General features: G+C 46.4%; 1 protein-coding gene across 48 annotated transcripts in view; it reads left to right on the top strand.

Moving 5' to 3' along the window:
- The window catches only part of ADD1 (adducin 1), a 131,035-nt gene that overhangs the window by 113,408 nt on the left and 2,878 nt on the right, over positions 1 to 14,749 (top strand). For 16 of the 48 annotated variants that reach the window (XM_043544753.1, XM_043544759.1, XM_043544752.1 and 13 more), the window contains 2 exons: positions 2,646 to 2,802; positions 6,336 to 6,431. In XM_043544753.1, the coding sequence (XP_043400688.1) occupies positions 2,646 to 2,802; positions 6,336 to 6,431 (253 nt within the window). Of the gene's footprint in view, positions 1 to 2,645; positions 2,803 to 5,075; positions 5,463 to 6,335; positions 6,432 to 7,205; positions 7,241 to 14,749 lie in introns of those variants that run through there. The other 32 variants (XM_043544745.1, XM_043544739.1, XM_043544735.1 and 29 more) reach the window with 5 other exon arrangements.

Here is a 14,749-nt window from a genome sequence, read left to right as displayed (position 1 = left end):
GTGGGTATTTTTTTTCATAGTAAGTATTTCATTCGGGCCAGAATGAGAGGGCTATGTATGCTTCTCCAGGCTTTTCAGGAGTGAGTGCATACAAAGTATGAGACATTACATTGGGCCACCATACAGTTTAACTACTAAATTGAGTTAGGAAAATCAGATTCTACTGAGCATTGGATAACTGGATGACCAGGAAAGAGGACACTTGATATGAATTCATCTCTAAACACTAGATTTTTTCAGTTTGTATTAAGTTCCTGAGGAGAGTACTTTCATTAAATATATTTTATTTTAATCACTATGAGTCTACACTTACACAAGGGAAAGAGCCCGTTCAAATGGTTTTGAGGGCTTTTCACTTTAAGTGCCAGATGTAATCTTCCTTCCTGTTGCTACTCTTTGGAGATGAAGCTGTATTTCTGTGGCAAACTTACATTAATTCAAATGGGATAACATTTTGAAACAAGTTCAGTTTAGTTTTAGTTCAGGACAACAGAGACAACTTTCCTATATGTAGCCTGGGCACCACCTTGCTGCTAATGTTGGCTGCTTGAGCTGGATGAAGACTTTTTGACATTTAGCTACTCTGTGTCCCCTATGCAGGTGTCTGGAACTTTTCTGACGTGCTTTGACACCTGTATAACTGTGCTTCTCTGTCTCCGGTGGCTCATCCTCTACCGAGAGCTTCCTTTCTGTCCCTTAATGCAGTCTGGCTGAAGTCTTCTCCTCATCAGCTCCTTCTGTCCAGAACAATATTTCCGTCTCATTTATGCCATTTTTTTAAAATTTGCAGGAAAAACCCTTTTTGCCTGTAGCTCTTAATTTCTCTCTCTGGTTCTAATAATCATTTCCATTCTCTACACTTGACTTATATTTAGGCTTTTGATTATTAATACAAATAACAATTCAACATGAAAAAAAGTTAGAGAAACAATCCAACATTTACAGCCACTCATACACTATACTTAATATCTTGCAGAATCTGATGACCTTCTAACATGGAATGCAGCTGTAATGTACCACTTCAGTGCTTTCTGGATCACATGTGTACTCTTGTGAGGAATCTCTGATCATACGTAAGGCTTCTCGATTTATTCACAGGTAGTATAAGTCATGGACAGGCCACAAGCCATGAATTTTTGTTTATTGCCTGTGACCTGTCCATGACTTTTACTAAAAATACCTGTGATTAAATCTTGGGAAGGGTTAAGGGGGCCACTGCTGGGGAGGGTGGCATCTGCGGCAAGCAGCACCAGCTGCTAGGGGCCGTGGACCACGGCTGCTCCAGCTGGCCAGGGACCGCGGCCTGTGGCTCCTCCGGCCACCCACCTGGAGACTGCTGCTGGGACTGGCTGTCCCCAGGGCTGTCCCCAGTGGCTGTCCCCAGGGCCACTCCAGCAGCGGCTGGTGTGGCTGTCCCAGGAGCCACCTGAGCAGCTGGCCCCAGAGCCAGCTGATTGAGCGGCCCTGGGGTCAGCCACACTGGCCCCTGCAAAGGTCATGGAAAGTCACAGAATCCGTGACTTCCACAATCTCCATGACAGACACAGATCCCTAATCATACGGAAGCACTTACGGCAAAGGCAGTTAATACATCACAAACCCTTATCTAAAATCATCTTGAGGATCAGAGAATAATTTGTAGATATCTTTGCTGATAAGGGGTTCAGATCGGGCATCAGAGTAACTTTTAAACTAATGCTGTACGTCAGACCAATTAACAGAGAAACTCTTAAACAGACAAATGACCTGAAAGATCTGATCCATAACAGACAGTCCAGGGAAGCATCTTCCATCTCAAAGGCAATATGAAGCCATTAGCTTCAGTCCCCAGAAGGTGATAAGAAAATCTGCCATTAATGGAGAGAGAGAGAGCCTCTTCCCTGTTCATCAGCAAGTTCTGTTCTTGTCCTTTGGACACAGAATATTAGCAGTGCTAATTATAATACTTAACTACATATAACATTTTGAATCCAGTTTGTATGAAAGACACTGTCTGAAACAGACATGGTAAAGTCTTTTTTTAAACTGTATTATTAAGCATTTTAATATAGTAAACAGATAAACACTTAATCTCATGTACATATAATATGTATGATAAACCATTTAACATCTGTTAGATATTATATAACTGCTGGAAATCGCTTTTCCCCCTGAGCATTGAGTGTTTATAAATATTGAACCTGATCCTGGGAGTGTTCTGTGTAATAATACCAGGGATTTCTACTGCAGTTCTGCACGCAGAGCACTTACAGAATCGGGCCACAATATTCGATTTTCCCTATGGAAATAAGGAAACTTGCTACTTTCTTGAGAGCAAATGTATTCCAATAAAGCCTGTTTGGCTGCTGCTATTTGATATGGTGCTCGATAGTGGATGCGCCCTTGTAAAAACAGTGATGTCTATATAGCCATTTGCTCATGAGGGCTATTTTTTCTTTAATATAAAATATCCTGTAAATTAAAGTTTTTAAAGATTCCAAAATTGGGACTGTTGCTTATTTAACCTAAGAAAATAAAAGAATTTTTCCAGATTAATTTTTAATCAAACTTCTGTTTTGTTTTGGCTGCTTGTAGCCTCAGCCATTGTCAGAATTCTGTGAATTATTGTTTAGTGGCACACACATCTTAATTGTTTGTTTTGCCAGGGAGAACTGGTGACTGCATCGAAGGCAATCATTGAGAAGGAATATCAGCCACGAGTTATAGTGAGCACAGCAGGACCAAACCCGTTCAATAAACTCACTGATCGAGAACTGGAAGAGTATCGCAAAGAAGTGGAAAGGAAGCAGAAAGGTTCTGAAGGTTGGTTTGGTTTTAATCTGTAACCACATACATTGCTGTTATATACATCAAGGCTATGACCAAGCTGATATGAGCATAGGACTGGGAACCAGGATCTTGTGCATTCTTAATCCTAGCTCTGACAATGATTTCTTCTGTGGCCATGGGCCAGTTACTTAACCTCTTGTTTCAATTTTTACAACTGTAAATTGAGGAAAATATTTGCAAAGCAATTTGGAGATAAAAACCGCCATTGAAATGCTAAGCAATATTAGGTCAAAGTCTTGGTTCTTAATCAAACAAAACTTCACTGGAGTCAAAAGGGAATTGTGCTTAATTGCCAACCACAGAATTTGGCCAGTTTTTGTTGTCACATGAAGTTTCATATTTTATTGAACTTGGTATATTACAGATTGTTCAGTATTGTTTCATTTTAATACTGTGTAGGATAGCCCAGTGAGTAAAAATCTGACATTGCTTTTAGGCAGGGAAATTTTCTTACTCATTGTTGCAAGTTGTAGATCTGGTAAGTATTTTGAGCTGGGAAAATGCAGATAAAAAATTACCAGTTGGTGCTTTGGAAAGGAATCACAAGGTAAGCAGAGACATGATTAGGGCACATCTCAGAATTCTCCCCAGGAACCACCAACCTATCAGAAAATGTAGTGAGAGCATCACGCTGCAATAAAGGAGAATTCACCCCAGCATTTGAAGAATCTCTTCTATGTGATTGTCATATTAAGTTTTACAGTGTAGCACCTATGATACATCCACTAAGCAGATGATATTGTTTACGCTGGAATGTTGGTGGCACAGTTTTACCAGTCTTTACAAGAGTCTGGTCCAGTGGGTAGGGCACTGGACTGGGACTAAGTCAAATGGCTTAGACTCTGCTGCATGACCTTGGGCAAGTCATATCCTCTTTCTGTGCCTCTGATTCCCTGCTAAACCTTTGACTGTCTTGTCTATTTAGATCGGGGTGGGCAAACTTTTTGGCCTGAGGGCCACATCGGGGTTGCGAAATGGTATGGAGGGCCGGGTAGGGAAGGCTGTGCTTCCCCAAACAGTCTGCCCCCTCCCACTTTCCGCCCCCTGACTTCCCCCCTCAGAACCCCCGACCCATCCAACTCCCCCTACCTCTTGTCCCCTGTCCGCCCTTCCCGTGGCCCCCAGCCCCCCCTTGGTCCCTGTCTCCTGACTGCCCCCATCCACACCCACACCCCCTGACAAGCCCCCTGGGACCCCCAACCCATCCATCCCTCCCCCACTTCTTGTCCCCTGACTGCCTCCTTCCAGGACCCCTGTCCCTAACTGCCTCACCCCAGGACCCCTCCCCCATCCAACACCCCTCCCTGCTCCCTGTCCTCCCCGGGATCCCAACCCCCCCACTCCCTGTCTCCTGACCGCGCCGCCCCACCCCATGCAACCATCCCCTGTCCCTTGACTGCCCCCCGGGACCTCCTGCCCTCCCCCCATCCCTTAGAGCGGCAGGACAGGCTTATTTGAAAGCCTGGGAGGTGGGCAGGTGCAAGCTGCGCTGCCTGCGCAGCAGCGTGGCTGCGGGGGAGGGGCCGGGGGCTCGCCTCCCTGGCCAGGAGCTCAGGGGCCGGGCAGGACGGTCCCGTGGGCCGTAGTTTGTCCGCCCCTGATTTAGATTATAAATCCTTTAGGGCCTGTGTCTTCACAGCACATAGGGACCCCAGTCTCAATTAGAGCTTCTAGGCAGCATAGGCGCCGACTTCCCTTTTACCCAGGGGATGCTTGACTCCCCCCTCCACCCAGACCCTGTCCCCACTCTGTCCCTTCCCTCAAGCTTCCGGCCCTTACCCCCCCTTCCAGAGCTGACACTGCAAAACGGCTGTTCGCAGCGGGCAGAAGGCGCTGGGAGGGAGGGGTAGGAGTGATCAGCAAGGCCACCAGTGGGGGACAGGTGCTGGGAGGGAGAGTTGGGAGCTTGGCTGCTGGCGGATGCTGAGCACCCACTAATTTTTCTCCATGTGTGCTCCAGCCCTATACTAAGCACTATTGTAATAAAAGTAATAATTTACAGGGTGATGTACTAATTACATTTCCTCTAAAAACTGTATGGTGATTCGTCCCTTATTAGTATGTGTTGCTCTTGCTGTACCTTCTGATATCTTGTCGTATAAAGAGTCACAAATTCTGCCTTTTTCATGTGTGACTTTCTCTGTACAGGTTTTAAAGCATTTTGTGGGACTGAGCTATTACGTTACTGTGTCTATGTAATTGCATACCCCTTTATTTTCTCTGTAACATTGCTACATCCTACATAGATAAGCTATCAAAATATGGAGAGACTGTGGTATTGAGACAGAAACCAGCTGGGAAGCCAAATGTTTTATTTAAAAATCAGAGCTACAGGGAGCAAAGTGCTTCTGGAAAAAAACCTTTGGAGTTGCAAAGCAGGTCAAAAACCTGTCAAGGAGCAGTGAAAGAAGCTGATCTGAAGATTTTGGAGACTCATGAAGGATCAACGCTATCTAAATCTTTAGATAATTCTGAGTTCTCTGCTGCACAAGTTTCTTGTCAGACCATGCAGCAAATCATCACAAATCTTAATCAGGAGGAGCCAGATGAGCAGAAGTCTCCACATGAGGAATTTCACACAGCAGTCATCAAAGCATTAAGCTCCAGTCCTGACCTTTTGGCTGAGGCCTCAGGTACTAATGAATATGGTACCGCTGAGTTTTCAATCTAGGGGAAGCCATCTCTTGCTTAATCTGCACTTACAGAGTCTCTGCTATCTCTGGACATCTTTCGTTGGCTTGGCTTATTACCTTTGGGGCTGATTTAATTTAATTGGTGGATTTTTCTCTTGTCTGGGTGAACTGTGTAGAACAGTGCTCTGGTACTGAGGAGATCTCTATTCTAAATATTGAGGTGGCTTTTTGTTTTACATTAACATCTGCTCCTTTAGTATGCAACTATTGTTGAAGCTGGAAGGGAGTAGGGGGGATCCTTTTTAATTTGAAAAAAAAATCGAAAACCACTGCAGAATCAGTTTGGAATAATTGCAGTTTATTGCATGTTACATTGTGATTATCTGTGCAACTTTTTCATTCTTTGCTTCGAGTAATGTACATTTTGTTTACACCAAGGTTCTGCAAATAAACTCAAAGCAAGCAAAATAACTTTGTGTAACTTTAGTTTTGGTGCCCTTCTTCCATACGGTTATTTTTTCCTTTGGCTCTTCCCCAGCAAATTCCCCTCCCTTTAGATCAGTGTTTTCCAGTGCTGGGCCCCAAACTAGTTTGCAAACTGTTGTATAATCATTTCAGTCCATTTTACTCAGAAATGTTTTGAGTTCAAATAGTTGGGTAACATAACTTCTCTGACAGGTAAGATCACAACAGTGTTGGTTTGCACCTTACTTTTGCTTGCTTTTGGAATTATTTGGCATTCAGACAGAATTTTCATTCAGAAAAACAATTTATTCAAAGATTTTTATATGTGTAGCGGGATGTCTGTTTCCCTGCATCCCTACAGAAGAATCTTGTGTGCTGTTTTTAATTCCCATACTGATTCATCTGTAGAACCTTCAGAAGATGCCAGACAACAGAAAGAAAAGAGTGCTCCTGATCATACTTCAGCCCGTACTCCTCCCAGCACACCAGTTAAGCTAGAAGAAGGTATGTTACATTGAGCTGGGGTGGGGAAGACTCCTGTAGCTGCACCTGTCTTGACTGAAGCATGAAAAAATAAGATTTAATGAAGTAAAGAGGAATTATTTTGGTTTTTATTTTTTTACAATCTGTAGAACTGTGTAACTGAATGTAATAGTGGTTATGTTCACAATAATAAAGAAATGTGCATTGTCATTAGCCAGATGATCACCATTTCAAAATTGCTTAGTCATCTTGTTGAGTTTCTGAATTGACTCACCCCTTTGAGCACTCTGAGCAAGATGTGGCTGCTGTTTTGCAGTGAAATGTTTTTTCTAATGATGGCGCAGAGCTTCACTGAACTGAACATGAATAGATAGTTTGTTAAATCCTGCTCACTGGTTGCACATTTCTTAAACATTATTGTATTTGGATTACACCCCTGGGAATATGTTTCTCTCCCAGTTTAGATCTTAGTTTGATTTGTTAACGTGATGATGTAAAATTATCAGAAAAATGAGAAAAGGGCCGAGAAAATCTGTTATCCCTTTGGAAAAAAAGGATAAAAGTAACAGTCTATCTGTTAAACAGGTGTAATCTAATTTCTGTTTTGTGTTTCCTTTACCTTGTTCATTGGGATATATCACTTGTCTGTTATGAAGTCTTCCACGCACTACTTCATCTCATTCTGTTTTCTATAAGAATGGTTCCAACCATTCTTTTAATTTAACACAATGGCTGTGATGAATGCATATATTCTCTACTTGTGCTTTTTTCTTCTTGTGGCTGCGTTACAAACAGGAGATGGATATGCTAAAGAGTACCTGTTACCATAGTAAGTATCATCCCATACTCTGACCTGTTTCTGCTGCTTTCCTGGAGTTCTCTGGGCTTTGCTTCATTCTCTTGCATCTTTGTTGTTTACTGAGTTTTGTTTTCTGTTTGTGGTTTATTTTTTTATTTTTTTTAAGCATTTTTACAGTCAGTGACAGACACTAATTCCTTCCATTGTTGCTTTCTTGGAATTCTAGGTCAGTTACATAAACCTTATGTTAAAGTGTGCTATACTGTTGAAAGGAACTGTGAACGTGTCGTTGTGGGTTCCATGTTCGTCTGTCTTTCAGTGACTCTGTAGCCAGCTGCCTCAATTTATGAGTAATAAGATGTTTGTCCAAAAGCCAGTGGTTCGTATTCCTCCTAGAACATGAAAATTGAGCTCTGTTCTGTGTGGCTCCGACACCACCAAGATTCTAAGACTGGAACTTAGTTTGAAATTGTGTTGCGTGAGCTAGCTACGAATGAGCTCCCTCTTCAAGCTTTGTTGGCTTTACAGGGCTAACAAAAGTAAACTTCATGTATGTGTGTGTATTTCCCTAACCTAAGCAGCTGTGACTGAATGCGATGAGAGCTATGACTGACAGAGAGAGCCGTTGAACGAAGGTGCCGTTCTTCTTCGAGTGCTTGCTCATGTCCGTTCCATATTAGGTGTGTGCGGTCGCCACATGCACCGGTGCTGGAAGTTTTTCCCTTAGCAGTATCCATAGGGGTCTGGCTCTGGCGCCTCCTAGGGTGGTGCCCGCATGGTACGGTATCAGTTCCTTCTTGCCACCAGTGACAGTGCTGAACATCTGCTGCTTTGGCTAGGGTTGTTTCGTTTTCTGTTCTTGTGAATTTTGACAAACTGTATTATAGTTAGTAGTTTCTTGGTTACCCTTAGTATTAGTTCTCAACTTTTCATTACTCCTAAACAGGACTCAGCCGGGGGACAGGGCATGCCCTGGTCCCCAGACTTCAAGCCCTGCGGTCACTGTAAACAGCCTATGCCCGTCAGTGATCCACATACCAGCTGCCTAAGGTGCTTAGGCGAAGGGCACATAAGTGACAAGTGCCGTATCTGCAAGTCCTTTAAACCTAGGATGAAGAAGGAGCACGATTTCTGTCTGAAAGTGCTCCTAATGGAGTCGGCACTCACTCTAGCACCGGAGCAGCAGTCTGACTACGCACCGACCACCACAGCCTCCGTGCACAGTGTTCCACCGGCACCGTCCACAAGCCGGCACTGGTCTCCCTTTGCAGCTCCGGTCATGAATCCGAAAAAGATTGGGAGGGGAAGATCTCCTACCTCCCATAAGGGAAAGGAGAGGTCTGGGGGCAAGCCATGACCCGTGCCGGGCAGCTCAACACCCCGTTCGGGAAGTTGGGCCTCAGCTCAAGTTGAGCAGTGCAGCCCATCCCATGCTTTATCTGCAACCCTGGATAGCAGTGCAGGCCCTAGCCAGCTTCAGGTGCCATTGCCACCCAAAGCACTTCGAGCGGCTCAAAAGATCCTGACACTCCTGGTGCCACCTACACCGGCTCCCGCAGTACCCCGATCTCGAGGAAAACCCCTGTTGGGACCTGTGCGTGAGTCCCCGCCTCAGCGGCACTGTTCCCATCGAGAGGGACGTCCTGCCAGTGTTCACCCACCCACAGCCATCATGCCTCAGGACTGGAGAGACAGGCTCAGTGGTGCCCTCTTCAGTCCCCTCACCGGGGGCACCGATTGAGGGACTCGATATGTACCACACCGGTTGATTGGCGCAGACCCTCTGAGGCATGCGCCATCCAGCAAGAACTCCGGGACCAGCCCCGACCATCTCCAAGGCCCAGGACCGATCGGACACCAGAGACTGCCGATCGCTGCGCCGTCATCGCCTGTCTCCAAGGAGGAGGTCGTCCTACTCAGGACGATCTTCCCGGCAACCGGCCCATAATAGCTCCCGGTCCTGTTCAACATCCCAGTACCGGTCGAGTAGCATGAGGTGAGGATTAAGCCCCTGTACTGGTGGTGCTGTCTACATTATTAGCACCGAAACCTGTCCCAGGGCCCCAAGCGCACTGGCCGGCGCCATGGTATCCATGGAACTCTTGGGGGTTCACCCAAGCTTCCCAGGCTGCCCGATCAGTGTCGGGATCCTTGGAGAGGCCAGCGGCCTCGGTATCCTATCCCCCTCTGGTGCTGGAGACTTCGGGGGGTAAGACCCCACAGGTCCAGGAGGATCCAGGGGAGCAAGATGCTGGACCACCAATGGACATGGAGGTTCCCGCGGCACCGGCATTGTCGTCGCTGGACGAGGCTATCACTGGGCCCCCTCACCCAGTTCCTTAGGATGACGCCAAGGTGCACCAGGAACTTTTGAAGAGGGTCGATTCTAACCTGGGGCTTCAGGCAGAGGAATTGGAAGAGCCCTCGGACTCTCTGTTTGTTGTCCTCGGCTCCTACCAGGGTGGCTCTACCCCTTCATGAAGGGGTTTCTAAGATCACTAATGCCCCATGGCAGACCCCCTCTTCCCTGGCCTCTGTCTCTAAAAGGGCTGAATGCAAGTACTTTGTGCCGACCAAAGGGCACGAGTACTTATACTCCCACCCAGCCCCTAATTCCCTTGTGGTTGAGGCGGTTAACCACAAGCAGAGGCAAGGACAACCTGGGGCCACCCCCAAAAATAAAGACTCGAGGAGGCTGGATCTCTTTGGACGTAAAGTTTATTCGTCTTCAGCCTTTAGCTGAGAGTGGCCAACCACCAAGCCCTCCTTGGCCGATACGTGGCTCGCCACGGCCAAGTTTGAAGGGTTGCTCCCCAAGACTTCCAAGAAGGTGTTCTAAGTTATCCTCGATGAGGGCACTACTGCGACCAGGTTGGCCCTCCAGACGGCGTCAGATGCTGCTGACCGCACCATGACTTCTGCTATCTCCATGTGGCGAGTCTCCTGGTTGCTCCTCTTTGGGTGTCCATCGAGGCTCAGCAGTCATTGCAGGACCTGCCCTTCGACAGCGGGGCCCTATTTGCGGAGCAAACAGACAACAAGTTGCATGGCCTCAAAGACTCCTGCACCACCCTGAAAACCCTGGGTCTCTACGTCCCAGCCCCAACATGTAAGCAGTTCAGACTGCAGCAGCCTCAGGGCCAGGGGAGCCAGCCTTGGAGGGATCAGCCCCATAAACGAGCCACGGGTTACAAGCGCCGTCCAAGCCACCCTTGGCCCTGTCGGGCTCGACCCGTAATAAGCAGGGGGCCAAATGGTCATTTTGAGGGTGCGCCTGAGGGCAACCTACCAGACTATTCCCTGGATCCATCTTTCCCAGTAGTCTCTGACGGCTATAACTTGCGACCGCTGGGTTCTCAGCACAGTGGAACAGGGTTATACCCTCCAGTTCCTTTCTACCCCCCTGTAGCGGGGAGTTTTGGAGGAACCGCCAGCAGGACGGGAAGTGGAGTGCCAAGGCCAGGAAGCCTGTGGATGGGCGCAGGACTTGCCACGCCTGCGGATGGGTGGGGCATTTAAAACAAGACTGTCCCTATCGGAGTGGGGGCAAGGATCCGCAGCCCCAGAAGGGAGAAGAGGTCCCGCGTGTGGCTTGCCAGGTGAAGAAACCCAGGAGGCGGCTAACTTGTTGGGCCTGTGGCCAATTGGGCCGTGTGTGGAGGATATGTCCAGGCCCAACACAAGAGATCCATGTTGGTCCTGGCAAGGGGATGGGACCCCAAAGGAACCATAGGATGCCCTGGGCAGCAAGGAGGCGGGGAGCCTGCTTTGGCTGCTGGGAGAGGGGCCACCTAAAGAAGGACTGCCCCCTTGGCGGTGGGCAAATGCAGAGGGAAATGCCCGCGAGCTTGGACGGGCTAAAAGTGGTGGCAGCATCCAGGGCGGGGGGAACCCCGTGAGGAGTCAGGACCCAGACCATCACCGGGCCAGTCGTCCACCAGGAGACCCAGACGGACTGGGCCCTGCGGGGGAGGCTGGGACCCAGGTGGGGGCAGAGAAGGTGGCTGTGGGTAGGCTAAGGGTAGAGGGCCTGGGGGACGCGGACCTGCGAGTCTGGCTAGAGGCCGCGGAGCAGGCCCGCAGACAGGCTGAGGCCCAGACCCGGGAGATGGCCTGTGGCTGGGAGGCTTCGGAGGTGAGACAGGTGACTCTGGAAGGGCGGCCCTGGAGGGGCGGCTCTGGGGGCCTGAAGACACGAGTCCCCCCTTCCCCCAAGCGGGGGGATTTTGAGGGGAGGGTGTAGCAGGGTGGTTACTTGATCCAAGGACAGATGATGATCTCCCATAACATGATGGTCAGATTCTTGAGAGGGCTGGAGAGACTAGTCCCGCAGTGGGATGTTAACTTAGTCCTCTCTAAGTCCACTGGCGAGCTCTTTGAGCCGCTGGGCTCCTGCTTCCTTTCCCATCCATCACGGAAGGTCATGTTCCTGGTGGTGGTGACGTCAGCAAGACAGATCTCAGAAATTAAAGCCTTGACCTCAGAACCACTGTACATGGTCTTTTACAAAGATAAGGTTCAATTGCAGCCTGGCCTTCCTGCCAAAGGTGATCTCCACCATCCATATGAATCAGGACATCTTCCTCCCAGTGTTCCATCCCAAACCGCACAAGACCGCTGAAAGGGAGGCATCTTCATGTTCTGGACATCCGGAGGGCCTTGGCTTTTTCCTTAGAACGTACCAAGCCTTTCCATAAATCCACTCAACTCTTCATTGCTACAGCAGATAGGATGAAGGGTCATCCGGTGTCCTCGCAGAGCGTTTCCAATTGGATCACCTCATGCATAAGGACTTCTTACAACCTGGCAGGGGTTCTGCCACCGCTGCCAATTGTCAGAGCCCACTCAATGAGAGCTCAGGCGTCTTCGGCAGCCTTCTGGGCGCACATCCGTATCCAGGACATCTGTAGAGCCGCAACGTGATCCTTGGTCCACGCATTTACCGCTCATTATGCCATCACTCAGCAGGGACAACACTGGGTTTGGCAGAGCTGTGCTGCAACCTACACGTCCATGAACTCCTGCCCACCTCCAGGGGTACTGCTTTGGAGTCACCTAATATGAAATGGACATGAGCAAGCACTAGAAGAAGAAAAGACAGTTACCTTTTCCGTAACAGGTGTTCTTCAAGATGTGTTGCTCATGTCCATTCCATGACCCACCCTCCTTCCCCGCTGTCAGAGTTTCCAGCAAGAAGGAACTGAGGGTGGGGGAGCTGGTGGCGCCCCTTGTAGTATGTCATGCTGGTGCAACTCCAGGAGGCACCAGAGCCGGTTCCCTACATATTCTGCTGAGGGAAAAACTTCCTGCACTGGTGCATATGGTGAGCACACACACCTAATATGGAATGGGCATGAGCAACACATCTCGAAGAACACCAGTTACGGAAAAGGTAACTGTCTTTTTTTTACTTAGTCAATTTTCTGACTACAACCATACTTAAAGAATATAATTTTGAAAAGTGTATTTCCATGGTGGTAACTCTCTAGCATCTGTGTGTGTATAAAAACCCCACTTTCCCTCCAGAGTTCCATTCAGGCCAAAGCTGCCGACAGAAGTTTTCATGGTATTACTGCACGCAGTATGTGTTTGTGCTATTAGTTCCAGGATAGATCTTTAAATTTCCAAGGAGTGTCATGTTGTCGTCTCTGACATTGTTTTTGGCAGAAGATATAATTTGGAAAACCTCACCGATGGACGTACTAAAATCACTGAGCAAAATAACAAATCTCTTACACGTTGTGTGATGTTCTCCTTTATCTGATGTAGAATTTGAGGAGTTCTCTATTCTGATTAAACACTTGCCCATCCTTGAGCTAAATTCAGAGATCCATGTTTCATTCCAGTGTACAGTGATTCCATCTTACTAAACGATGTAGTGACAGTTTCAGAGGCTGGGTGGGATAACTGTCTTGGACAAACAGTTACAATTATTTTTATGTAGCTGTAATGCTTCGTAGAGTGGCAAAGGCTGTTTAAATGCCAGTAGCTTCCTTTGCTTTTATTTCAGGAATAATCCAAACTATTGATGGTCCTTCCTTTTTTTTTTTTTTTTTTTTATAAATAAAAGTCCAACTACATGAAAATCAGGTGCGGTACATGCACTAAGAAATTAGTCTGATTAATGCCTTCCACTTTAATCCCTGAAGAAATAAAAATCATGACTAGAAAGGTGGTAATGATGAAAAGAGCAATGCTGGTGATGGACTGTAAATGAACTTCTGTAAAATGGTCATAAAGGACTAATCAGACTAACGCCTCATGAGGCAGCTCATAACATACCTAATGGCTTTGTCATTTACCCTGCTTTTAAATCCTGTCTGCATCATAACACAATTTCAAACTTCTGACTTTACCATTCTGAGCATTTGGCTTGATACTGAGTATTAAGTGGTTATTGTGGGTCTAACATAACGGAAGTTCACACTATTCTAGGCAAATATATATCACACATTCACAGAACGGTGTCTTCTAAGACACAGTGTGAGGAATTTTCAGTACAGTCCTGCAGGAATAAAGAATAAAATAAACAATCTCATTAAAGAGACACTCATACTTTCTGTAGATTGTTGTAATCACCTCTCAAAGCCTTGAAAATAAAACTAATCCTCTGACCCAAATTGTTCTCTTGACTGTAGCAGATTTTCAATTTTTGAATTTTTAAAAATGAAAATTGTTGCCTCTATTTTCTCGCAGCTCGCAAACCTCAATATGGTATATTTAAATATTTAATATTTAAAAGGAGAGTGTCATTAAATCTCACCAATGACTGAGGTCCACTGTAGATTAGTGAGTAATGTGCACAGGGCCATAGCAAGGCCTATGTACCACTTTAGCCCCATTTAAGCTATGGCTCGTGCTTTGCACAGAGATTAATTCACGCAAAGTGAACCCATGTGATATAAAAGGCTGCATCACAAAACATGCTTAGCTAATTTAATTTGACAGGTTATATTGATTTTATTTATAAGACCTCATAACAAATCTGGTCAAGATAATGAAAACATTACAATAGCAGACCTCACTATGAAGCTGTCTCTTGTTAAATCTTCTCTGAGAAGCTCCATGGAAATACTGGGATTATTATGAGGCCTGGCAATATGAGAATTAGTGAGATTCTCATACATCAAGCCATAGGTCCGATGTTTATGTAATTTGCTCCATCCCAACAAATTAAAACTTTTAAAAATTGGCAGCCTAGTGACAATATCTCATTAATGCCAATGAAAATTGTAGGTTTAATTCCCTGCTCACTGTGCTAAAAATCCTCAGCATCATTTTCAAATGTAGTTACATTACTGTTTTATTTATGAAGCCTTGATATTTACTCTCTTGCACTTTAGACCATTATGGTTGGATTCAACTTTATCTGCTGTCTGGCAGGAAGTTGAAAATAACCTTTTGAATATTCCACCTACATCTCTGTGCCCAAAGGTAAAGTAGAATAGACAGATTCCAAAAGCATTACATAAGTTAAATGAGCTAGATTTTCACACAGAGCACTCACCGTACAGTAGCTTCACCTTAATGTGTTTGAGAC

Source organism: Chelonia mydas, chromosome 4 (genome assembly GCF_015237465.2).
Source record: "Chelonia mydas isolate rCheMyd1 chromosome 4, rCheMyd1.pri.v2, whole genome shotgun sequence".
In the NCBI taxonomy this organism is placed as follows: Eukaryota; Metazoa; Chordata; order Testudines; family Cheloniidae; genus Chelonia; species Chelonia mydas.
The sequence above is the reverse complement of the archived record's forward strand: the minus strand, read 5'-3'. Positions and strand labels throughout refer to the sequence as shown.